This window comes from Drosophila novamexicana, unplaced genomic scaffold, assembly GCF_003285875.2.
Source record: "Drosophila novamexicana strain 15010-1031.04,08,12 unplaced genomic scaffold, DnovRS2.1 tig00000387-arrow-pilon, whole genome shotgun sequence".
Classification (NCBI taxonomy): Eukaryota; Metazoa; Arthropoda; class Insecta; order Diptera; family Drosophilidae; genus Drosophila; species Drosophila novamexicana.
Window position 1 is genome coordinate 3,432,559 of NW_020824800.1, and position 27,842 is coordinate 3,460,400.

The 27,842-nt window shown below is 37.0% G+C and overlaps 1 protein-coding gene across 2 annotated transcripts; it reads left to right on the top strand.

Annotated features, from left to right (window-relative positions):
• The first annotated feature begins 802 nt into the window (after positions 1-802).
• LOC115759854 (solute carrier family 66 member 2) lies at positions 803-27,819 on the top strand. 2 transcript variants are annotated; one of them, XM_030700955.1, is made up of 6 exons: positions 803-1,498; positions 24,590-24,720; positions 24,793-24,900; positions 26,019-26,183; positions 26,244-26,398; positions 27,418-27,819. In XM_030700955.1, exons 1-6 carry the CDS (start codon positions 1,296-1,298, stop codon positions 27,802-27,804), a joined length of 1,149 nt encoding a protein of 382 aa, XP_030556815.1. In that variant the 5' UTR covers positions 803-1,295; the 3' UTR covers positions 27,805-27,819. The 2 variants fall into 2 exon arrangements, with proteins under 2 accessions (XP_030556815.1, XP_030556816.1); XM_030700956.1 differs by having other exon boundaries at positions 27,440-27,599.
• Positions 27,820-27,842: the final 23 nt, after the last annotated feature.

Sequence of the window (27,842 nt, forward strand, 5' to 3'; positions counted from 1 at the left end):
AAACATCCTCAAATAACAATTTCTTTACTGCTATTAAAAAAACGAACGTCGGAAAATATTATTGCATTTTTTGGTATTTTTATGTAAGGACAACTACCGCTGGGCACACTATTGCAACGGTCTGCTACTCTAACAGCGCCATTTTGAGCATAACATTTGGGCTTACAATTTTATGTTATTACCATTGTTGTTGTTCTGGCGTCGAGCGATTGGGACGTAGGTCGCGCGTGAAATTGAAATAAATAAATAATAAAGATTAAACAATCCAACGAACGTTGAGAGCGGTACGCACGCGAAAAAAGATGCGCAAGAATCGATGTATAGCAAATCGACAGCAATGAGGAGGGAAAGCAACAAAACAACAGCTAATTAAGGCAACAGATTTATTTTTCCGGACGCGAAATGAAAATGTAATCAAAGAGACGAAACGAAATTACTAGCAGCAAAACTTAGAGAGTAGTCAGTCAAACGAATTAATCGACTAACAAATCGTGTGAAATGGAAACGAAGTGCTTCTTCTTTCTCTTCATATGTAGCTATAGTATAGGATATTGCTTGAAAAGTGTGCACAGGAAAATTTCGGACAGATCGTAAAAGAGAAGCGCGCGCGGCGTGGCAAAAAAGTGTGGAAAATTCAATACAAAACGGCGCGACAATAACAAAAATAACAAAAAAACGAAAAGGAGAAAGAAGAAGAGAAATTTTGCAAAAGCAGCTGTGTCTTTCTATGTGTGCGTGTGTGTGTACGTGTGTGCCAGTGTAGCAAGAAAACAACACAAAAAGAGAAATTCAAAAGCGGATTATAAAAACAACAATAGTAGCTACAACAACAATAACAACGGTAATCAACAACAACAACTAGCCACAACCGCTGACTTCCGCTTTGAGCATTTGCAAACGCATTTACACGCACACACACACACTCCCTTACCTGAGTGCCAACGCCAACGCCAACGACGACGCAGCATCTCAGCAGCTGACAACACAGCCTCTCTCTCTCTCGCTCTGTCATCCGCCTGCTGAGGTCTGCTCTGCTCGGCAAATTAAAGAACGCCTACGCTGACGTCGCTGCCGCCGCATAAGAATGCAAAAGATAACAACAAAAAGAACAGAAAAAGTAACAGAAACAACAACTTCCAGCGCGCTGGCGTCTCAACTAGTCAACATTTTTGCATAAGGAGAGAGGGAGAACAGCAACAAAAACAAATTAAGCAAACATATCCGTCAAATTAACTACATTTTATTAGGCTCGATAACGTAATTCGATAAAAAACAAAAAGAAAAAAAAACACAACATGGACTGGATCATCAGCGATGAACTAGGTCTGACCGTGGGTCACGTGGTCGGCTGGGCGGCCGCCTCCGCTATGGTCATAGGCGGCGTTATACCCTACGTGCCGCAGTATGTTGAAATCAAGAAAACGCAGGACGCCGAGGGTTTCTCCCTCTACGTATGCCTGGCCCTGCTGGTGGCCAATTCGCTAAGAATACTTTTCTGGTAAGTGCAAAACAAAGGGTATTCAATTTGGCCCATGTTGAAATGCGCGAGTATTTTAGCACTATTTTAGTGTTGTTTAGTGTTGAATTTCAATTTCACCTATCACTTGTTTCACCCATGCGGATGGATTTGACAAAATCAGTATGCTAAAAAAACATGCCTAAATAATTTTCTATTTCTGATCATTTTTCGACTATGTCCAGGTGCATTTGCCAAAATCAGCAAACACGTTCTCATTAGTTTTTTACTCAATGTAGATTGCGTGAAAATCAAATATTTCCCCTCAAGAGGTGGAAAACAGTGAAATCGCATCCGTTTGTATGAAAACCAAAAGTTGAGGGCTTTCCACATTACTTCACTTCTATGGGTTTTATTTCGAAACCCATTTCTAAGCATGTATTAACGCCAAACAAATTCTGAGAAAATCTCCGACTTTAGTTCTGGTAAAAAATGCATTTATATTAAATAAACTTCTAACTTCGATTCCCGCCGTGGATTTCCACACATCCTCGTGAAAGCTATCTAAAGGTTTCCGCTCTGGTGTTTTCTCTGAGTGCAGATAGTAGAGCCCAAGTAGCTAGAAGCATTTATCTCTTCTGGGAAAATGTTATCCAAACCCTTATGCAGTAGTACCAAGTCAAACAATAGACTCTACAAGATCCCTGCCCGCCCCCAATGACGCACCCTGCGCGCTGCGTGCAAATAATTGCTGTCCACATTGTTATCTGGACCGGCTTGGTACTTGTAAACTTTTGCTCTTATCAACGACTTATCGGGCAATTCGGGCAATGTTTATAGTGCCTCGCATGATCTCATGGCATATGTCTAGCCATGTCATGGTTTTCGGTCGCTTTCTGGCCAGGCTCATGCCTTAGATAGCGCCAGCATTTATTACATTGTCCAAGGGCTAAAGCCACGATATCTTTACTGCCGGCATCAGCATTAAATGCTAGTTCTTTGCGGGGTTTATGATTAAAAAACGCGAATTCCACAATGTGTTTGTGTTTTCGATTATTCGATTAGGTCAAGAATTAATTGGGCAATGGACATTATTTTTCGACGGTTTTTCACTTTTTATTTAACTGCGGAATTTTCCGCTAGTAAACTTTTGAAGATTAAGTGTGAAGATAGTCGGATTCTTTGGGAACTGCCAAACAATCAAGGGAAATGGCAACATGTCGGATTATATAATATAATCTTAGTTCAAGTAATTGATACACCCCTCGCAATATTGTAGGTCCATTGCATTTAGTTCCCACACACACACACACACACGCACAGTTGCAATTATAACGATGACACATTTAATTGGCTTTTGCAGTCGATTCATCGTTAACGCAAATGAATCAAATTCATAGCACAAAACTTAATTCAATTTGAATAACTGCGCAAATGGCCATCAATGTCAGGGTTCCTTCCAGCCGAACCAGTTGTAGCTGCCTTTGTGTCCAATCAGATTGAAAACCAAGTGCGAAAGTCGAAAATATATTGAGAATAAATGCTTGATAAACTAATAATATTGTGACGAATCATTTGCTACCTCTGTTTATACCCTGAAACCATTAAAAATGGGTAAAAGGGTATATTGTATTTGTGCAAAATCCAAATGTATGTATGCATGGATCTCAGAACCTAGATACTTGAAATTTTAGATGTAGGTGCTCCTAGTACCTGCGCAGATCGAGTTTGTTTCCGATAATCGATAACTTACTCCGTTTCCATGCAATCGATAAAAATCTATATCGATATCCTGTTTTTTTGACAATTATGGTAAATAATAAGAACTAGAGTCACCAAACTTGACATATAGCTTCTAAAATAGAGTATATATATGATATAGGACCATACCTCGGTCAAATTTTATTCGATTTTCACGAAGTTTGGATTTTTCTTCATGGTTTTCCCTCTAGATTAATCTGGCATTCAAATCTGAACATCGATTTTTTAGTCGAAATTTATGTCCAAATCTTACCTCAAGATTCGTATATAGACATGGGTCAAAATTTACCACCCCCATAACTCGGCCAAGTCTCATCCGATTTTCACGAAGTTTGGATTTTTCTTCATGGGTTTCCCTCTAGATTAATCTGGCATTCAAATCTGAACATCGATGTTTTAGTCGAAATTTATGTCCAAATCTTACCCCAAGATTCGTATCTAGACATTAGTCAAAATTTACAACCCCCATATCTCGGCAAAATCTCATCCGATTTTCACGAAATTTGGATTTTTCTTCATGGGTTTCCCTCTAGATTAATCTGGCATTCAAATCTGAACATCGATTTTTTAGTCGAAATTTATGTCCAAATCTTACCCCAAGATTAATCTGGCATTCAAATATGAACAGCGATTTTTTAGTCGAAATTCATGTCCAAATCTTACCCCAAGATTCGTATATAGACATGGGTCAAAAATTGCCACCCCCATAACTCGGTCAAATTTTATCCGATTTTCACGAACCCCCAAAACTCGGCCAAATCTCATCCGAATTTCACGAAGTTTGGATTTTTCTTTATGGTTTTCCCTCTAGATTAATCTGGCATTCAAATCTGAACATCGATTTTTTAGTCGAAATTTATGTCCAAATCTTACCTCAAGATTCGTATATAGACATGGGTCAAAATTTACCACCCCCATAACTCGGCCAAGTCTCATCCGATTTTCACGAAGTTTGGATTTTTCTTCATGGGTTTCCCTCTAGATTAATCTGGCATTCAAATCTGAACATCGATTTTTTAGTCGAAATTTATGTCCAAATCTTACCCCAAGATTCATATCTAGACATTAGTCAAAATTTACAACCCCCATATCTCGGCCAAATCTCATCCGATTTTCACGAAATTTGGATTTTTCTTCATAGTTTTCCCTCTAGATTAATCTGGCATTCAAACATGAACAGCGATTTTTTAGTCGAAATTCATGTCCAAATCTTACCCCAAAATTCGTATCTAGACATAGGTCAAAATTTACAACCCCCAAAACTCGGCCAAATCTCATCCGATTTTCATGAAGTTTGAATTTTTCTGCATGGTTTTCCCTCTAGATTAATCAGGCATTCAAATCTGATCACCGATTTTTTAGTCGAAATTTATGTCGAAATCTTACCCCAAGATTCGTATCTAGACATGGGTCAAAATTTACAACCCCCAAAACTCGGCCAAATCTCATCCGATTTTCACGAAGTTTGGATTTTTCTTCATGGGTTTCCCTCTAGATTAATCTGGCATTCAAATCTGAACACCGATTTTTTAGTCGAAATTCATGTCCAAATCTTACCCCAAGATTCGTATCTAGACATAGGTCAAAATTTACAACCCCCAAAACTCGGCCAAATCTCAACCGATTTTCACGAAGTTTGGATTTTTCTTCATGGTTTTCCCTCTAGATTAATCTGGCATTCAAATCTGAACATCGATTTTTTAGTCGAAATTTATGTCGAAATCTTGCCCCAAGATTCGTATCTAGACATGGGTCAAAATTTACAACCTCCAAAACTCGGCCAAATCTCATCCGATTTTCACGAAGTTTGGATTTTTCTTCATGGTTTTCCCTCTAGATTAATCTGGCATTCAAATCTGAACATCGATTTTGTAGTCGAAATTTATGTCCAAATCTTACCCCAAGATTAATCTGGCATTCAAATATGAACAGCGATTTTTTAGTCGAAATTCATGTCCAAATCTTACCCCAAGATTCGTATCTAGACATAGGTCAAAATTTACAACCCCCAAAACTCGGCCAAATCTCAACTGATTTTCACGAAGTTTGGATTTTTCTTCATGGTTTTCCCTCTAGATTAATCTGGCATTCAAATCTGAACATCGACTTTTTAGTCGAAATTTATGTCCAAATCTTACCCCAAGATTCGTATCTAGACATGAGTCAAAATTTACAACCCCCATAACTCGGCCAAATCTCATCCGATTTTCACGAAGTTTGGATTTTTCTTCATGGTTTTCCCTCTAGATTAATCTGGCATTCAAATCTGATCACCGATTTTTTAGTCGAAATTTATGTCGAAATCTTACCCCAAGATTCGTATCTAGACATGGGTCAAAATTTACAACCCCCAAAACTCGGCCAAATCTCATCCGATTTTCACGAAGTTTGGATTTTTCTTCATGGTTTTCCCTCTAGATTAATCTGGCATTCAAATCTGAACATCGATTTTTTAGTCGAAATTCATGTCCAAATCTTACCCCAAAGATTCGTATCTAGACATAGGTCAAAATTTACAACCTCCAAAACTCGGCCAAATCTCAACCGATTTTCACGAAGTTTGGATTTTTCTTCATGGTTTTCCCTCTAGATTAATCTGGCATTCAAATCTGAACATCGACTTTTTAGTCGAAATTTATGTCCAAATCTTACCCTAAGATTCGTATCTAGACATGAGTCAAAATTTACAACCCCCATAACTCGGCCAAATCTCATCCGATTTTCACGAAATTTGGATTTTTCTTCATAGTTTTCCCTCTAGATTAATCTGGCATTCAAATCTGAACATCGATTTTTTAGTCGAAATTCATGTCCAAATCTTACCCCAAGATTAATCTGGCATTCAAATATGAACAGCGATTTTTTAGTCGAAATTCATGTCCAAATCTTACCCCAAGATTCGTATATAGACATGGGTCAAAATTTACCACCCCCATAACTCGGCCAAATCTCATCCGATTTTCACGAAGTTTGGATTTCATGATTTTCCCTCTAGATTAATCTGGCCTTCAAATCTGATCACCGATTTTTTAGTCGAAATTTATGTCGAAATCTTACCCCAAGATTCGTATATAGACATGGGTCAAAATTTACCACCCCCATAACTCGGCCAAATCTCATCCGATTTTCACGAAGTTTGGATTTTTCTTCATGGTTTTCCCTCTAGATTAATCTGGCATTCAAATCTGAACATCGACTTTTTAGTCGAAATTTATGTCCAAATCTTACCCTAAGATTCGTATCTAGACATGAGTCAAAATTTACAACCCCCATAACTCGGCCAAATCTCATCCGATTTTCACGAAATTTGGATTTTTCTTCATAGTTTTCCCTCTAGATTAATCTGGCATTCAAATCTGAACATCGATTTTTTAGTCGAAATTCATGTCCAAATCTTACCCCAAGATTAATCTGGCATTCAAATATGAACAGCGATTTTTTAGTCGAAATTCATGTCCAAATCTTACCCCAAGATTCGTATATAGACATGGGTCAAAATTTACCACCCCCATAACTCGGCCAAATCTCATCCGATTTTCACGAAGTTTGGATTTCATGATTTTCCCTCTAGATTAATCTGGCCTTCAAATCTGATCACCGATTTTTTAGTCGAAATTTATGTCGAAATCTTACCCCAAGATTCGTATATAGACATGGGTCAAAATTTACCACCCCCATAACTCGGCCAAATCTCATCCGATTTTCACGAAGTTTGGATTTTTCTTCATGATTTTCCCTTTAGATTAATCTGGCATTCAAATCTGAACACCGATTTTTTAGTCGAAATTCATGTCCAAATCTTACCCCAAGATTCGTATCTAGACATAGGTCAAAATTTACAACCCCCATATCTCGGCCAAATCTCATCCGATTTTCACGAAATTTGGATTTTTCTGCATGATTTTCCCTCTAGATTAATCTGGCATTCAAATCTGAACACGGATTTTTTAGTCGAAATTCATGTCCAAATCTTACCCCAGAATTCGTATCTAGACATAGGTCAAAATTTACAACCCCCATAACTCGGCCAAATCTCATCCGATTTTCACGAAGTTTGGATTTTTCTTCATGGTTTTCCCTCTAGATTAATCTGGCATTCAAATCTGAACATCGATTTTTTAGTCGAAATTTATGTCCAAATCTTACCCCAAGATTCGTATATAGACATGGGTCAAAATTTACCACCCCCATAACTCGGCCAAATCTCATCCGATTTTCACGAAGTTTGGATTTTTCTTCATGATTTTCCCTCTAGATTAATCTGGCATTCAAATCTGAACACCGATTTTTTAGTCGAAATTCATGTCCAAATCTTACCCCAAGATTTGTATATAGACATGGGTCAAAAATTACCACCCCCATATCTTGGCCAAATCTCATCCGATTTTCACGAAGTTTGGATTTTTCTTTATGGCTTTCCCTCTAGATTAATCTGGCATTCAAATCTAAACATCGATTTTTTAGACGAAATTTATGTCCAAATCTTACCTCAAGATTCGTATATAGACATGGGTCAAAATTTACCACCCCCATAACTCGGCCAAATCTCATTAGATTTTCACGAAGTTTGGATTTTTCTTCATGGTTTTCCCTCTAGATTAATCTGGCATTCAAATCTGAACATCGATTTTTTAGTCGAAATTTATGTCCAAATCTTACCCCAAGATTCGTATCTAGACATGGGTCAAAATTTACAACCCCCAAAACTCGGCCAAATCTCATCCGATTTTCACGAAGTTTGGATTTTTCTTCATAGTTTTCCCTCTAGATTAATCTAGCATTCAAATCTGAACATCGATTTTTTAGTCGAAATTTATGTCCAAATCTTACCCCAAGATTCGTATATAGACATGGGTCAAAATTTACCACCCCCATAACTCGGCCAAATCTCATCCGATTTTCACGAAGTTTGGATTTTTCTTCATGATTTTCCCTTTAGATTAATCTGGCATTCAAATCTGAACACCGATTTTTTAGTCGAAATTCATGTCCAAATCTTACCCCAAGATTAATCTGGCATTCAAATATGAACAGCGATTTTTTAGTCGAAATTCATGTCCAAATCTTACCCCAAGATTCGTATATAGACATGGGTCAAAATTTACCACCCCCATAACTCGGCCAAATCTCATCCGATTTTCACGAAATTTGGATTTTTCTGCATGATTTTCCCTCTAGATTAATCTGGCATTCAAATCTGAACACCGATTTTTTAGTCGAAATTCATGTCCAAATCTTACCTCAAGATTCGTATATAGACATGGGTCAAAATTTACCACCCCCATAACTCGGCCAAATCTCATTAGATTTTCACGAAGTTTGGATTTTTCTTCATGGTTTTCCCTCTAGATTAATCATCAAATCTGAACATCGATTTTTTAGTCGAAATTTATGTCCAAATCTTACCCCAAGATTCGTATCTAGACATGGGTCAAAATTTACAACCCCCAAAACTCGGCCAAATCTCATCCGATTTTCACGAAGTTTGGATTTTTCTTCATGGTTTTCCCTCTAGATTAATCTGGCATTCAAATCTGAACATCGATTTTGTAGTCGAAATTTATGTCCAAATCTTACCCCAAGATTCGTATATAGACATGGGTCAAAATTTACCACCCCCAAAACTCGGCCAAATCTCATCCGATTTTCACGAAGTTTGGATTTTTCTTCACAGTTTTCCCTCTAGATTAATCTGGCATTCAAATATGAACAGCGATTTTTTAGTCGAAATTCATGTCCAAATCTTACCCCAAGATTCGTATCTAGAAATAGGTCAAAATTTACAACCCCCAAAACTCGGCCAAATCTCATCCGATTTTCACGAAGTTTGGATTTTTCTTGGGCAATTTTGGTAAATAATAAGAGCTAGAGTCACCAAACTTGACATATAGCTTCTAAAATAGAATATATATATGCATTTGATGTTGGAAGAGGGTTCAGGGTATCCCCTAGTCGGGAGCTCCCGACTAGAACCTCTTATTATATTTGTTTGTTTCTTAAATCCGCAAAGTAAATTCAAAAAAATCTATTTTTAAATTCAAGGAGCTGTATTTGTTTATCTAATGCTTCCAACCAATGATTTGATTTTTGTTTTTTGTGCAAATATTTTCATTTTCTGTCACAGCTGAAAAGAGCTCGAATCAGTAACCAAAACTAAATGATTCTCTTTGATCTCCGAGCACTTTTGTGGAATTGTTTATGTCAAAAAAGAAAAAAACGTGTTGCTGCCATTGGCCACAGCTGATCGAACTGGAGGCCATCAACTGGCTGCAGCCAGGGTCAACCACTTCCACCTGCTGCTATGTGGCTATCGCTTTATATTAAGTATGCAATGGGGAGGCGAACTCCCCATAAATAACTTATAAATAAATTATTGGCTAGAAAAGGGCAATAAACACAACATGACGAACATTAAATGCCCTTGCGGAAAGAGCAGCTTAGTTATGATCTCAGGTGAGGCACATAATTGATGGGCTTGGTCAAGATTGTTTTTTGTATAAAAGGAAAATGTTTCATGCTAAAGCTCTTTTTTCAACCGGAAGACTTAGCTCATCTTTAAAATGATCTCTGCTGAAACTCGTAAATGTCAGGCTTAGTCTAGTTATCGTGATTCAATTCGATTCCTATGACAGCTGTATGATATAGTAGACCGATCCGGCCGACTTCGACTTATTTAAGCAGCTAAACTAAACTAAGCAAAGATTTCTAAATAAAACAGACTCGTCTGCTGATGCTGATCAATAGTAGATACTACTTTATAGTGCCTCCTACTATGGGTTACACATCTCGTGGCATAATCATAATACCCAGCGTAAGGGTATGCAAAAAAGAAGAAGCTAGCTAGAGCGCAACTGACGCAACTGGTGTCAGTCGTCAATTTGTCTGCCACGTTGCGAGACAGAACGCAACAACAATCAATAATTAAATTGCTTAGCCAGAAACCGGGCCAGAAACTGTTTGTCAGCTGTTTGCGATATATATATATATATAATATATATTACTTACATATATATGTACGCCTTCAATGGCATGCCATAGTTAAGCTGAAGGCAGATATATATTTGCCTCCTTCTTGGTTTTCGTATTTATAGCGTGACTCTTGGCACTGCGGGTGGCGATTCGGAACACGCCACTGCGTTGGCCACGGAGGCGCCACAGTTTGGATTGTGATTGCACTATAATTAACAAAATTTGCCACAAACTGCATGCCCTAATGACAGCTAGACCTTTATATAGTTTAAATCAACATAAGAGTCAAGAAACAATCATCTTTAACGTTTTTCTCTTTCACACTTGCTAGTTAAGATATTTATATCTTTCCCTTGGAAGAGATAGATAAATCGAGACTATGCTATATTTTTATGCATATATATCCCTTTCTCATGTGAAATGCAGCAACTCGGAAGTGCCCGACTAGCTTAAACTATTTTACAGAATGTCTTAATTCCATAAGTGTAACTAGAATATTGCTATCAATAATTAAAGTTACATTTGTAGCAACAATTCTTTTGGATATAATTGATTTCTTAATTCTTAAAAATAAACTGAAAGTGAAAGGAAAAGTTGTTTCAATGCCATGCTAGAATCCATTCTCTAGTTGATGATAATTTTAACAAATACATTTCAAGTAAAACATTAAACAGTACATTTATAACTATTTGTATACCCTGTTGTATACCCTAAGTAATTGTTATATTTAAAAAAATGTTTATACTATTATTTCTTTCCATTGTGCACAAATTTGCCTTGTGCCAAATGAACAACATACTACTGACAAGTTAATTATCATTATTCTGTCTAATCGTTGTCGCATTGACAAAGCCCAGCCCCAGCCCCAGCCCCAGACGCCAGCCAATTCCCGCAAGTGCATTGGCTAAGCCCAGCCGGCACGGCCGGGCAATTTGTGGAGAAATAAAAAAAAGCACTAAAAAATGTTTGTTGCTTTTGCATTTCAAGAATTTGTGCAACCGGCAGCTACAAATTCGTATTTGTTGTTTTCTTGCTCAGAATGCAAATGATCAAAAACGTGTACAAAATTGTTTTTAATTATCTAAGCGACTTTGTAATGCAATTATTGAAATACTGACGAGTGTTAGAATATGTTTTTGTGTTCTCTTCCGTGTTAGAGGCTCTTTTTTTATTTTTATTTTACACTCTGTCTGAGCGTCACTTTCTCTTGTTGTTGTTCGCATATAAAACGTTGTCTGATAATAATATGGTTTATATTGTATATTTTATTATTTTCACACCCACACACAACATATTCAAGTAATGTATGCCTGATGGTCGAGGGGTTGAATGAGCTCATCGATTCAACTCTTATTAATCATGTTCGGCGACAAAAACAAAACAAAGCCGCATAGAAACTGAGAGTTAAAGCTTAACAATACCCTTTAGTTTTTATTAGATTGCATAAGTTTTGTATTTGTAATTGAATTTTGCATTATAATGTAATATGACCTAATGCTTTTATAACAATTCAACATTATAAAAACCTTAACTTTTTATAGATTTTCCATTGTAAACTATTTTTTTAAACGCTTGATCCGCTGACTTTTAGCATTTCGAGTTGAGGTAGTTAAGGGAACAAAATTGTAGTAAATGGAAAAAAATTGTATGAATATTTATAAGCATCAAAAGCTAAAGCTAAAGTATTATTAACAAATAAACAATTGATGCTAACACACATTTGAGAGACTATATTTTAACAGCAAACAAGTAAGAGGTTCTAGTCGGGAGCTCCCGACTAGGGGATACCCTGAACCCTCTTCTTCCAACATCAAATACATATATATATTCTATTTTAGAAGCTATATGTCAAGTTTGGTGGCTCTTATTATTTACCAAAATTGCCCAAAAAACAGGATATCGACATCGATTTTTATCGATTGCTTGGAAACGGAGTAAGTTATCGATTATCGGAAACAAACTCGATCTGCGCAGGCACATGAGCACCTACATCTAAAATTTCTCTAGCTCTTATAGGTTCTGAGATCCTCATACATACGGACGGTATGGTATCGGTATCGATATGTCTGATATCGATAACATTATCGACTGCTTTCTATCGAAGTCATTAAGGAACAAATTTATGCCACATGACCAGAAATATTTCTGCTACAAGTTAATCCGTTGACTTTGGTTTTCGCCCAACTAAGGCCCTAATATATGAATTTACCCAATCTAGTAGATCAGGTTTTGTTTTGCGCTGAGCGTGCTTCGATAGCCGCTGACACATTCATATTTGCTTAAACCCCATAGGAGGGGCGTCAGATTTCCAGAAATGGGAGCCCAGACAAACGCCAAGCCAAAGGCCTAAAAAATATATTCACACTTCGTACACGACTCGCATATGAGTCAAAGGCGTGACTAAACAAGTTGCCCACAATTCAGACGATTGAAGTACATACAATTAATTTGAATAATAGCGCCTATTAGCCATACATATTTATCTATATAGTGTATGTAAAGTTTGTATGAACTGATCCCAAATAGAAGAGCCAGAGCATTTGAGTAAATATTTGCACAAATTGCCTGAAAATAAAATAATGATCAAGTAATGAGCCAGCGAGCTTTTGCATTACATTGCCCGCCGACTATTTGTAATTGTAATACCCTGTACACATTTGAGGTGTAAGATACGTGGCATGATTATGTTGTGTAACGGCAAGACTTAGGATGAAATATATAATATATATATAATATAGGAAAGATCAGTCGAATTGTAGGAATATCTATGGCAGAATATTCTGTTTTCCAAAATATTTTTATATTTCCCACAATATTCTCAACAATTTTCTTCTACATTTCTATATTTAAATTTCTAACTTCATTTGATTTAAATTGATTTATTTATATATGGACATATATATATATATATATATGGAATCAAGCAGCACGAATATATATAATGCTGCCTTAGACCTATGTACAGGGTATCTCCTCTCGACAAGTTCTTTTATACTTTGTTATATATACGCATATGCTTATGTGCATTTTACATTGTGTATATTTATGTTAAGCTGTGCGTTGTATAAATATAATTTTAAGTACACTTAAATTTTGAGTGCAGTTGGCAGTTGGCAAATGCGCAAAGTTAAAAGCCGCTTTCGTTGTGAAAGGCCAAAAGGGAGCACACAATTTGCCAACAATTTGATATTACAGCAATTTGGGCAAAGGTCTTGCGGGGCTGCAATGAACACTGGCGCGAGCCAGAAATTGAGTTTAACAGAAATATATATACTTCTATTAATCAGAAACAGAAAATTGAAAGGGAGAGAGCGCAGAAAGCCAAGGCTTGGTGAGAATGTAAGAAAATGTAACTCAATTCCGAATAATAATAATATACAATTGTCATAAATTAAAACATATATAGAAGGACTTTGAAAGAAGCAGAAGTGGAAAACAGAATATATTTCCATATACCATATAAAACTATACAAAATCCTTGTTCACTTATTAATCTGAAAAACTAAAAGGTTTCATTTTAATGTATATTACATTATTCCATATAATATGTTTCGCATGAAACTACTTGAATAATTCCAAGAGTCTGATTAATCTGAACCTCCTAATCTGAGGTTATCGTTGTATTACGTCCGCATTCCAACTAATCAATATGTAATGCTGATTCTCTGGCAGAGACCACTTGTACGAAATGCCGTTCAGTGCTTCCTCAACTGATAAGTTTTTACTCTCGAACGGTCTCACATATAATCGTTGTCGCTGATATGCCCCCATTCATTTTATGATATTTGTTTAGAGCAACAAACAGCACACATTATATTTTTCTGCTCGAGCTGAGGGGCTCTACTTATCGCCCCTATAGTCTGTTTGAGGGAGATAGCTAAAGCCTCTCGTGACAATTAATTTATTTACGTAAAAATTAACAAAAGCTGACGAAGTAGTTTTTAAGTATCTCACATATACCACGTATTAAATGATATGCACATGGATAACAATTTCAATAGGTAATTGTCCAATGCCCAATTTGCAATTAAAAGCTGTCAATTAATGTAAATGTTGTATGGCATAAACGCATATCAGATGCCATATTATTCACAGACAATTTGTTAATGAATTTAATTAAGTATATTCACGTGTGATTTGACAATGGCAAAGCAGCGGCATTTCAAGAAATATCATACGCAATTACTTTTTTAATAAATCAACGATTTCTGCACTCGTAATGAAACACATGCAAGCGAAGTACCCTGAACATACTTCTCTAGTCTTTCTCTCGGATCGATGGACCAGGTATTGATATATACATTAAGGGTTCGAAGCTGCTTCCTTCTGCCTGTTAGATACATTTCCACGAACCTCTATTAAACCCTTTTTAGCCATATTCAAAACGTTCAGGGCATATAAAACAAACGTATTGCGCTATTAAAAGTGTATGCAATATATATTTCTCAGCCAAATGTTAAGCTCTGTTGATATGGACATATGCATCGGTCAGTTCACAAAGGCCCCCCCTTTCTAATTTTAACAACCTTTATTGCACAACTCGTGGCGCCACCAAGTGTGACCACAAACATGGACTTCAAAGTGATTGCAAGAATTTATGTACTGCATGCTTCTCGGCCATACAACAACTTAGTTCGTGTTAGATTTTTGAGTAGTGCTGTGAAATGTTGCCAGTCAGTGTTGTAAAAGTATTTCTACATTTGCTATGCTCTGCTACTTATGCGATACTATAATGTGAAGAAAGAACTGATCAAATATGGGAATATAGAGTTATTATGGGTGGGCATATTGAGATATTGCCCGATTAGATTTGGCTTAAGAGCAAGATAAGGTGTCCGTTATCATTTCTATCATGTCTGTCTGCCATTAACAAAACAAAAACATGTGCATATTCGAGGCCATTTGAACAATTCGAATTATGCGGCACGCTTTGCTTATCGAAGCGAAAAAAGTTGAATTGCCTCAATAAGACACGACCTATCTTATCTGCCCTATAAACGGAACGTCAACAAGCAGGTATTTCAGTTCGTGACATATAAAAAAAAAACGTTGACATAAATTGTTTAATATTTGACCCACTTAAACATGTTATTTATTTTTAATATCTTCAAAGTAGCTGCCCAACATCAAAGGTAAACAAAAGTCTCTAAAAATACCTAGCTCAAGGTCAGGGCGCTGTGAGAGGCGGGGATCGATTGGCTTGGGGGGCAGGGGTGTGTGTCGTGGGGGAATGGCAATTAATATGTTTTGTTTTTTTTTATTTTTGGGCAGCTCCATGTTTTGCCGTACCTGGGTAGGTGGCGGACGTGTTACTAAATTCTTATTTAGCCATAAATGTTAATGTTTTTTCTTCGCTTGTGGAGGATGTGGCCTTTTGCATGCAAATTAGCGCTTAACACATTTCGAACCGGTTGCTTTTGAGTATGATGATGATGATGATGATGATGGCTTCTACTTTTTTGCATGAGTCTCGCTTTTCATATATGTATATAAATACCTATGTACTATTTTGCTTATGTCCACACTTGACTCACTTTTCTAAAGCCTTTAACAAACCAATGCTTTGGTTTTGCTTGTGGTTACATATCATATTATTGTAAGCTAAAATTACAATCTTTTAAAGAAATTGTATATGCCTGTAAATAACTTGAGACCATCGCACAATAGAGTTCATTAGCCGCATGACAAATCGAACGTTTAATTGTTATCGTATTTTTTTTAAATACTTTCCATTTAGTAACAAATAATTTAAATAAGCCATTATTAGCATTTTCAAAAGTCAGAAATACTAAAATAATAAAATTAAAAAAAAAAACAGATATTGTTCTATAAAATTAGAGAACTCAATAGTAGATATACTATCGATATTTTGGGAAATATATTAAAACATTGTTCACTTGCCTGAACTCACGATTACGCTTGCAGTCAATTGAATTATAATCGATATATTATCGATATGATGTATATTGTGTATCGATTATCGCCAATTTGGCAAATTAAAATATTTCTTAGTTGGCTGAATTCAAGATAAGCCTTCAATTTAATAAAAATGCAAGCGATATATTATCTTTATAATCGATTATAAAGATAATTGATCATCGCAAAAAAGACAAATGAAAAAATGCAAGCGATAAACCAACAAATATTCCAAATCGAATGACTGATTAATATATTCTAGACTATATAGCAGACTATTTAAACTATATACTATCTTGTGTAAGTGCTCTATAGAGATCTGAATCCAATCCAATCCAATACACAGGCAAAACAATATGCATTTCAAATAATTTCTAAATAACATCAGTGCCAAGCTGATCCGCTTTGCGTTATCTTCAACGCGATTTCAGGCTCCATTTTTAATGTACAGCCAATTTAATGGCATTATTCAGTTGAGCAGCTTTTAAGGCGGCGACTCTTGTCTCTTGTCTTGATAGCCTGGGTGCGGTCAATGGGCCCGGCCCAGCCCAGCCCAGGCCAAAGGTCAGCTCGGGGGCTATCGCACTGGCGCTTATCTACGCCAGCTCCTAATTGTGCTGGAAGACTTTTGCGTAATTAAAAACTGAAGACGGGCGTCTCCAAAAATAAAACACGTCATGTTTCGTGCCTGGCTGCAATCCCTGGACTGCCTGCTGGTCACAGGTGTGGGTATGCGGATTGTATCAGGACTAAAGCTCAGCAATTTGGTTCTTTTGCGTTGCTGGAGACGTTTTTCTAATTGAATTTTAATGCCTGGCTCTTGCTGTTCCGTGCACCTGCCGGCAGGGGAAGGGGTGCTGTGAAAGGGCTTAAAGGTCTTCCTGTGCATTCCGTTTTTGGCCCCAGTTGCGTCGCAGTCTGTGACGACGTTAAGCTCTCTCAACTGATTTGAGTGTGCGGCATTTAATTTGCTTGCGTTGGCAAAAAGCGCCAACTACCGACCACACGACCCATAAAACTAATCGAAACGTCTAAACAAGGGCAACAACAACCAACAAATAGTTCAGAATACTCTTGAGCGTGATCGCAGAGAGGATACCTTGTGGCCAGAGCGTCGAGTTGCCGTCATGAACTGTCGAACTTTCTTCTATAAGGAGATACAGAAAAAAACACACGAGAAGAGGAGAATGTTCTCTTGTGTAAATATGTGATTATATATAAGCACAAGCAGGCATTCTTCTTCTCCTCGTAGCCCTAGGCTTTGTTGTCTATCAAGTCATTCCGCGTAGCGTATAATAGTATAGAGATTATTTCAGAGATCGACACGTTTAGACAAACGGACTCCTGATCAAGAATAAACATGTGTACACATATACAGAGTTCGAAATTTATACAAATTTTTACAGGGTATAACAACAACAGCAAGAAGCACAGTTACGGCCACATCAGCAATACCCATAGACCCCCCCGCAATCGCCGTCTTTCTATTGAAATGTGTTCCAGTGTTTACAGTTTCGGTCTGATGAAAGCACAAGCGAACAAGCAACTGCTGATATGCCATAGAAAAAATTAGAACCCATAGTTTCTTACATACCCACGCTCTTCTTCCTGCCTTCCGATTGACGCAAGTGTTTACTTAGCTTTAAGATTTTTATGGGCAAACAGAAAATGAGCAGATGTCGGAAAGTACAACTTATGTTTTTTCTAAGTGGGCAGACAGAAAACTAATTGTTCGAATTATATTGGTTTTTGTAATATTTAACAGTTGGTAGAATGTAGATATATATATATATATATATATATATATATATATATTCGCGTGCTCTAAAGATTTGTTATGACGTGTATAACAGTTTGTTTGATAGTGTTTTCTTTTGTATCTATGTTTAACAGTTGATACGCGTGCTTATGGACTTGTATACCAGTATATATAATTATATAACAGTATAACACTATAAAATTATAACAGGTTGTAAGCAAAAATAATAAGAAGCAAAAGCTTTAAACAACAGTATAAAGGTTTGCCACTTATTTTTCTTTATCATAAAAATATGTTTTAATATAACAGTATAACAGTTTGTATAGCTGCAGTGCTTCAAGCTGTATTTACTCAATGTATTCCATAGTCAAAAGTTGCCTTTATGTGTATAACAGTTGAGTTGTATAATAAACAACCATTTCAAGGACATGGTTAGTTTTACCTAAATCTTGCCAGAAATCGGAAATTTATTGTATTTTCGGTATGTTTCTTGAATTTCGCTCAAATGCGGTTGCCTTATCGAGTGCACATAATAATTCATGTGGGGGCGTTGCTCTATAAATATGTATTTTGTACTGCTTTATCCATATCTGACATCGGCTTGCCAACAATTTCTGTGTGTGTGCGCCCATATGCAAAACTCAGTTGCGCTGTGCCTTCTCTCCGGCAGCATTCGAATGCGACATTATTCTTTTTTCTTTTTTTTTGGTTTCTTTTTATATTGCGAATTTTTCTTTTGTGGTCTTGTTATTGGGCCTTTGTTTGCCGACTCTTCCTGCTGTTGCTGCCGCTGAGCCGTAAATTGGAATGGCCTTACCACCCGTTTGGCTCAGCTGAGATTTTTCGCCTCGTGTTGAGGGGCGGCTTTCAAATGGACACATATTCTTTTTCATGGAGCGAATAAAGAAAATTAATGTAATACGTTTTGTTGTCTTATGAGTTTCATTTTATCTCTCATTTGGATGTTAATCGAAAAACCTTAGCGTAGATTAATATTTTTTGTCTTACGGTTTAATAAAAGCTTTCAGATTTCTAAGCTACTTACTCGCATAAAAGTTTATCAAATGGTATAACAGATTTTATGACTGTCGGGCTTATCCTTATCTGAATTGTCATGTGGGCGACTTCATATGATTTTGTTTAAGAGTATAATCCCATAATCCTATATAAAATTACTTAGTTGACTAAAAGTATAACAGTTTGTGTAAACACAGTCTTTAATTTGTAAAGCTGTAACTGTTTACTTACCAACTACTTTAATAGCTTGCCAAATTTGTTTAATAATTAATATTTCATCTGTATAACAGTTAACTTACTATTGCCACAAATTGTGTATGACTGATTGCCTCCGACACCAGCTTAGGGCTTTAATTAGTATTTAGACATATTTTAACTACGTTCCTCACCTTTTTTTTATCGATAACTTTTCAAAATTAATTCATCATAATCGCAGCCAGCTTCAAGTTACATAGAGGTATTCCTCAAGTTAAACCATATAGTGCTTTAACAGCTTGTATAACACTTTTCATACAGACCTTCGATTGCTTCCATTGTCGCCCAAATCCTTGCAAGGTCATTTGAAAGGCTTGAATGAAAGTGAAAAGCAAAACAAAACACAACGAACGACCCAGTTTTTTATTCAATGTTCTCATCACAACCCTGCCGAGTCGCGCCTTTCGATTTCATTCAGCGCGGCCCAGCTCAAGGATAATTACGATGCTTTTTGGCTCATCAACAGCGTCTTATTTACACACATCTTGGCCGTATACATAATATATGGCCGCTTAATGGACGCATTCAATGCAATACATTTTCTACTCACATGCATATGCCATATAGACCTTATTCAGGCTTAAGGGCCCGCCATCAAGCTTCTGTGCATTCTGTTCGTTAGGGGTACTCTGCACGCGGCAATGATGACATGTACTCAATTGGTCTGAGTGTAGCCTACTTCCAGGCAAATTAAATTGCTGTGTGCGTACCAAACAAAACGCCGCACACACTTGAGCTAACGCTGCATTAAGGCTGGCATAGTTTTAATTAAGAGCAAACACATATGTATATGATGCCTGCAGATGGACACTGATGCTCGTTGGAATGTGCTCTTCCTTCTCTAGAGTCTTCTGCTTCCATAATCTACGACTTGGACTTAATATTTTTTCCCTTTTTGTTTATAGTACAAAGTTCACTTTAACTCACATTTATTTATACCCTACTTAGACTATGAAATATACCTCGCTTTTGTAGTAAAACGTTTTATGGCTTCTACTCTGACTTGAACGCCGCAAACGTGAGTGTACGACTTATTTTGCCCGCCACTGTATGTCTGCAAGCGGACATCCTGCACGGGCATATGTGCACAGCCAGGATGTGCTGGACTGAGGGAGAGCTTTGTACACAAACCTAACAAATAGGCAAACATACAAATTACCCAACAGAATGTGACTTCATTTGCTCTAACAAGTGAGAAAGCAGACGAGAATTGACAAGAAAATTTATCAATAAAAACTTGATCAGCATTAAGTGACATTTGTGCGAATACCCTATAAAAATGCTACAACAAAGCCGTTTGATATTGTGGGGAGCTGGCTGCAAACTTGTAAGTTTTTTATGGTCTGTAGGTTCACGTATACCTCTTGCAAATAAATGTAGTCAAAGCTCACATATATATTTCCCCATTAAATTAAATAATAGGGTATCTTCTAGTTGTGCATTTCGGCACGTCTAATATATCGTGCTATTTCCTTTGCCGAGCATTTTATAACGATTGGTATCTAACGTGCTCTAAGCTCCTTCAGACCCGCCTAAAGGGCATCTGCTAGTCGTAATACTCAACTGGCGAGCTTTTGCCTTATTTTCGGATGAATGTTGTGCGCGCTAAATTCCCGATCCTTTGCCCAAACCCCCCGTCGCAGAACTTTCAGTCAAATCGTTGCGGCTATTTACACAAATTGCCATTGAAAATGCGCCTGCATGTGGCAAGTGTGTGGCATGCGGCAAGAGTCGGAAGTCGAGCAAAGCGGCTTGCATAATTGAAATTATTTACATTATATTTGAGCGCGAACATTTCCCAGACAAGAGTAGCCTGGGGAAGGCACGACTCCTCCCCCTCGCCGACCACAACTTTTTCATGCTCATCGATTTTTTACGACTTTTGCATACATATTTAACATGTTAAATGGACTGCATTCCTTTGCCTGTGTGTGTGCGTGTACCCTATACCCTATAACCTATACCCTATACTATAAAAAACTAGTCAAACACTCTTAGGGTTAGGATGAAGGCATACCTGACATTTGTGCAGCTGGAGTCAAGTTTTGACAGAAACGTTGACATTTCAAATGTCAACAGAGCTGCAAATTGCTGTTGTTTTTACGGATCACAGTACGTGCAGCAAAAAATAGGTCGATTTGATAAACACAGATAAAACTGTTGCCACAAAGTGTGTCTGTCAGGGTAGAAAAATCCTCAAGAATAGAAGGAAACTGTTATACATTATTAAAGTATAATATAAATAAAAAGTGTGTTTGTCGAGGTAGGAGATTCCACTGGAGTAGAAGGCAACTGTTATACTTAGATAAAGGCCGAATTATTGTAGTATAAATATATACTACTCTACTAGAATAGAAGGCGCCTGTTATACGTAAATACAAGCTGAAAGTGCCAAGTGTTACACACAGCAAATATGCAGATATTTTAACTAATATAGCCAAAAAACCTGTTAAGGGTCTAGATTTTATGGCCTACTCTTAAACAAAAAACTGTTGCATATTACATAAAATAATCTTACATAAGAAAAGTACACTCGTGGCTATATAACCCAGTAATTGTATACAGCTGTTGAAAGCAGTTAAAATATGAAGTGCCTACAGAAAACTTTGAAGGTCTTTTGTTATACAGATCCATTGTGTTATTCAAAGGTAGTTGTAGCAAAGTTTGATACTGTTATACAAATATATTATGAACAAAATACAAAGCAAATAAGTTAACTACAGTTGTTTTATAAACTGTTATACATATAACAAAATTTAAAATAATAACTGTTATACATATAGTTATAATAATAATATATTTAAGTCGCAACCAAAGCAGCGATAAAACATGTTGACACGTTAAGCTTTTCTACTAATTATTAACTGTTATACGAGTACAAACCAATAATAATCCTTAACACTAAAAGCTTTTATATTATTTTATGCTGTTATACACAATCATAGGCAGTTATATAATACAAACAGCAAATCTCAGGAAAATAATTGTTGTCAAACTATATTCGCCTCGTAAGGTACAACAATCTGATATATGCATTTATATATATGTATATAAGCTACAGCAATTTGCGAGCATTTTCGCTGTCGCCCCTTTGGGGCGTGTCATTTAATAGGGGGCCGCCAGTGTTGCCAATCTGTGTGTTTGTCGGCCTGGCGCCCAAATGAAACGACATTAAATGGCAGAACTTGTAATTCAATTTCGTTCTGCCAACAAGGCAAGCAGAAAAACAAACAAGTCGAGCGTTAACGACTGCACAATGCTCTGTTCGCCTTGTAATTAATGCAATCTTGAATTGCGATCTTGAAAGGAGTTGAAGTAATATACGATTATATATGTGCCAAGTTTCAGATTTCTAGTAGTAGCTAGATAGCTGTGCACAACACAAATATACCCCTTTTCACTTTGTCAACAGAGTATGACAGCCAAAATGAAACACAACCAAAGCACAAACTAGATGCCAATGTTGTTATCGGCGTAATGGAAAACGTTGTCTACTTTTGTGCGCACTTCATTTGCCTGCCCATATCTGACATTTCCGATGACGCGCAAATACATACATATATATAGATATATCTCAATTTTATGGACTATGTGACAGCAAGTTAAACGGCGTGCAGAGACTTATCGCAAATAAGCCCGCAAAGCATGCCTTTAAGGCCTTTAATAGCAGTTCCCAACGACAACACACAAACAAATCCCCAACAAATGCCTATTCTTTATATTTATAGGGTATATAAAAATGGGGTATCCTAATTTTGTCACTAATTGTCTAATGCATAGAAGCGGACTCCATAAAGTGTATGTATTCTGGAACAATATCTGATCTGTAAATCTTGCATAGATTTATCTTTCTGGTACATCAGATATCTTCTATATCTACAAACCCGCTTCGAATCGGACTACTTAATCATATGATAATTGGCCATAAGATTAATTGGCATAAAATTCCTGCCTACCAAAGGGTATTTAGTCTTCGACTTGCCGCATTTTCTTGACTTTTTTTCTGCTGTCAGCCTAGTTTCTGGTGCTTTGCCAAATGCTCAACACGTTCCAGTCTCATTGTGTTGGCTTAGTTTGTGGACCCTTTGCCACTTGCCGTCTGTCAGATTTATGACAGTTTCGCTTGACACCCGAGTAAAAAATATATATATATATATATACGCATTCCGTCGGGGCATACTATCGATTTTGTGGCCCAGTATTTAGTTAGTGCATAAATCATAATTTCCGGAATGACTGTCAATTGGGGGCAGGGCGTGTTCTTTAACGCCAATATGAAATAGCATTAATCATGTGGATAAAACTTGAGTTTTTGAAATGGAAAAGGCAAATGGGAATTTTTGCTGAACAAATTATGAATTAGTGCGCGATGATTTTATATAATATCTAAAGTAATTTTTCTTACAAGCATGTTTTTAAAAAAAAAAAAATGTACATAAATTCCTAAGTTGGATTGGGCAAAGCAAATAAAAATTAATTTAATTTCCTCATGGAATACGTGCAAACGGAAAAGAAATTCTTGGAATTGAACAAAATTGTGCAAGCCCCTTGAAGCATTTTAACCTTTGGCATTCTACTTGGAATAATAACAAGGGGTTAAAAAGTTGCTGTGCCCATTAAAAATGGCTTAAAGGGGCATAATAAAATTATGCAAATATATTCAACGCGGAGGCAAGGACACATTTCTTAGCCCATCCGTTATGAATGAAGCGTTGTTGGCTCTTCAAATTAATTTTAATTATAAACTTTTAAGAGCCTGCAAAACTAATTCAACAAAAATAAGTATAAACTCATTTCTGTTATCCGAATTTGTGTTCTCTTTTGTACTCTTGCAGCTTCCACTCTAAGCACAAAGTTTATTCATCTGAAACTCATCTTTCAGAAATCCTTGAACTTTTCGTTGAGCTGCTGCTTTGCCATGTTTTCTCCTCTACTAGATGTTCATTATAAAACGGAAATGGGCAATTGCCAGCTCAGTGTTGTAAGAGGCCACACGAAAACTTAACAAATTGAGGAATATTTCATGAACAATTTGGGCAGCAAATTTTAATGCACAAATTCAATAAAATGGCTGTTGCCTAAGTACTATATGCGTTTTGGCAGTTTGACAACACTGGCTACCACAAAATGCTGTTGCCTGAGAAATATCATGCCTAACGTCGTTTGACAACACTGGCTACTCAGTTTACATATAAATTAATGAATTATTGATATAAATATCCTAAAACCTTTTTATAAGTGTTACTTTAGGTGATTTGACAACACTGTTTACAAAACATTTAACAGCACTAAACAACACTACATTTCTATTTCTATACTAAAGCTTTCTTTCTGAACCGCCAATCGAAGTTAATTTAGTTCGATTGTGGCTAAGTGCATAATCAAAGGCAATTATAATGCCATTTGCTGTCAGGTATATACACCTACAACTAATACGCTTTTTATCCTTTGTACAGGTTCTCCAGCCGCTATGAGCTTCCATTGCTGGTGCAGAGCGTCGTCATGAATGTCACCATGTTCCTAATGATACACCTTTGCGTGAAGGTGAAACGCATGAATGCCAATACACGTGACCATGCGCTCCGTGGTAAGGCAACGTCTTCTCGCTCGAGAAGATAATGACTCGATTAAATAATGACAACACACTTTTCCTTTTAAGGCGATGAGCTGCACTTGCCAAAAGTGCTGACGGACACGGACACCGGCGCCTCCGTATCCACGGATGCGGGCGTCCTGAAGCGTGCACGTTCCAGGCATTATTTGAATGGTGAGTCACAAGGCGCAGCTGCCATTGAAAAGTTTCCCGCATTGACAGCTGACAGCAATTTCCGTTCCGCCAGCTTGTCTTAAAGGCGGAACCAAAGAGCCACCCATATCAGCATATATCAGTTTATGGCCCAGTATAACACTCCCAGTTCCAGTTTTCAATTTCTATTTCTCTACCTTTACGGCGCTTCGTTATCTCTCTATGCGCGTAATTTACAGTATTTTAGCCTCGGTACCTTATCAATCTGCCCTCGCGCAGGGCAACATAATAAAACCGGGTTAGGAGGCGGAAACGTGGCCCATAAATTGATCAATGAACAAGGGCCACAACCCCGACGCAGGCACAGCATTGAGCTAATTATAGAGGCACGCCTGGGGCTTCTCCGCTATCTTTTGTGGGAAATGTATTTTTTCTTCGTATACGTATATGCGCATCGCCTAAAAGGCGGCAACAATAAATAGAATTGATTTTTAAATAAGTTTGCCAGTTTTAAAGCGTCAATTCCAAAATAAATAAAAAAAAACTTTGTAATTAATTATAACAGGTTTTTTAACATTCCCGCTCTGTTAAAGTAAATAATATGTAAAATATTGTGTTATAAATGTTATATAAACTTAACCGTTTAAAACTGAACATTGTTCGTGTATAACAGTAATGCATATTGTATAACAATTGAAGTATACAGCTTAATGCCGAACATTGTTCATGTATAACAGTTATGCATAGCGAAACGACAAAGATTTTTTTTGTCAAAATAAGAAACATATTTAATACTGTATAACAGTTTAATAGTATAACATTATAATTGGCAACAACAATAAAAATTGTTACAATGACCGCGCACTGTCCTATTTTTCCCAATGCTTTTTTCTATAAAAAGTGGCTAGATAATAAAAATATTATACCGCATATAACAGTATAAGGAGTTGTTTAACAATCAACATTGTATATCCTATAAATTCTTGTTTGTTAATAATGTGCTATACACCATTTTGTATAACAGTTGCATAAAACCATTTGCAATACAACAGTTTGACAAATAACTTGACATTGCCTAATGAAAGCATTCCAAATGAATATAACACTAGTATAACAGTTTAGTTAAACCTCAATTTCAGATCTGGACTTCAAATACTTTTGGAACTGGACAGATTTCCAATCGTATCTGGACATGATGCTCGTCGTCTGGGCCGTTGGCGCCGCGATCACATATCTGATGCTCTCCGTTCACTGGTTCATGGAGGCCATGGGCTTTGTGGCCGTCTTCACGGAGGCCATGTTGGGTAACATGCTTGTCCCAGGCACACAACAATGCCCACTAATTATTTACCTCATGCTCACAGGTGCACCGCAGTTTCTGCGCAACTTTAAGAATAAATCAACATATGGTATGAGCATACACATGGTGATCATGTGGACGCTCGGTGATATGTTCAAGACTGGTTACTTTATTGCTAGAAATGCGCCATCGCAGTTCTGGATTTGTGGCACGCTGCAGGTGCGTACAAGCTTAGCTTAATATTACTAAATAAAATAAATGGTAAAAATATAAGTAAAAGGAACCAAAGGTTGCTGAACTATCTAAATTGAAGCTTGCTTAGATCAATGCAATTAAAATAAATTTTAGATTAATAAATTATATTTTGAGCATTTTAATAATTCAATTTCCGATTGCTCTTGAAATACCTGAGCTACATATTCAGGCACTTGTTCCAAATTTCCAGATGCTATAAAAGCAGCTTTTATTGGACGCAAGTTCAAAGAATGCATTTATTTTGCACTTGGGGGAAAAACGAAATGAAACGAAAAAGATATTCGGCAAATAAAAACCCAATTGCAAATAGAAGAAATCGAACATGTTAGCGGAAACAAAATTGAAATAAAATTGGAAATTGATGAATCTTAAATTGCGCGCAAGATCTTCAAATAAAATCTCTTTTCTATATAGTATATAGGACAGCATAACATAGGAGAACAAATATAATAGAATAATTCTCACCTTCATAATTATCTGTACAGAATAGTTATTCAACTAGATTAGTTTCAGATCTATTCTTCATTAAAAATAAATAATAATAACTTATAAATTGACTTCCGACTTAAGGCTGTGCAGCTATGTTAATTAACAGAGCTTCGAAATGGCTTCCTGTCATTAGTTTTGGTTCATGTATCTGCTTTTTCACAGACATGAACCCAGGCTCTGATTTGTCGTACATATACAAGATGTTAAAGGAAATAAGATATTATACCCTTGTAGAGGGTATTGTAATTTCGTCATTTAATGTGTAACGCATAGAAGAAGATATCTGCGTTCCCATAAAGTAAATATATATCAGAACAGGGTATTGAATCTTCGGCATGCCGAAGATAACCTTGCTTACAAACAATGCAATTACGAGCTACACTTCCCCACATATTCATATGTAAGAAAGGGTGTTGAAACTTCGGCTTGCCGAAGATGCCGTTGTTGTGATTTATTGAAATTAATTGTGTTTAACATGCAACACCTGCCCTTAGCTAATGCTCAACTTTTATGCAGGTCAGCCTGGACATTGCCATATTGCTGCAGGTGTGGATCTATCGGAACAATACGAAGCCGCGCGACCTGAGGCGCGGCGATTAGCAGTTTGCCCCCGAAGAACAACAACAACAACAGCAGCAGCAACAGGAACAACAACAGCAACAACAACAACTGCAACAACAGCAGCAACAACAACAACCGCACGATTTGCACCTTTCGCTCTCCGAGGAGCGACAATTGTCGCTGCCAATCACGCTGAGCAGCAGCGGCGAGGATCATCTGCTGACGGCACGCGCCGACGACGAGCACTTCAAGACTCTGGACTTTGGCCAGTGCCACGACAATCGCGCCTTTCAGTATCCCGCCCAGCACCCCAACAATAATAACAACAACAACAACAACAACAAGAAGCTGCTGCCAC

Coding starts and splice junctions, on each gene's coding strand:
- LOC115759854 (XM_030700955.1), top strand. CDS start 1,296: ATGGACTGGATCATCAGCGATGAACTAGGTCTGACCGTGGGTCACGTG. Junction 24,901..26,018: donor TTCCAGGCATTATTTGAATG/GTGAGTCACAAG, acceptor CCTCAATTTCAG/ATCTGGACTTCAAATACTTT. Junction 26,399..27,417: donor GGATTTGTGGCACGCTGCAG/GTGCGTACAAGC, acceptor ACCTGCCCTTAG/CTAATGCTCAACTTTTATGC.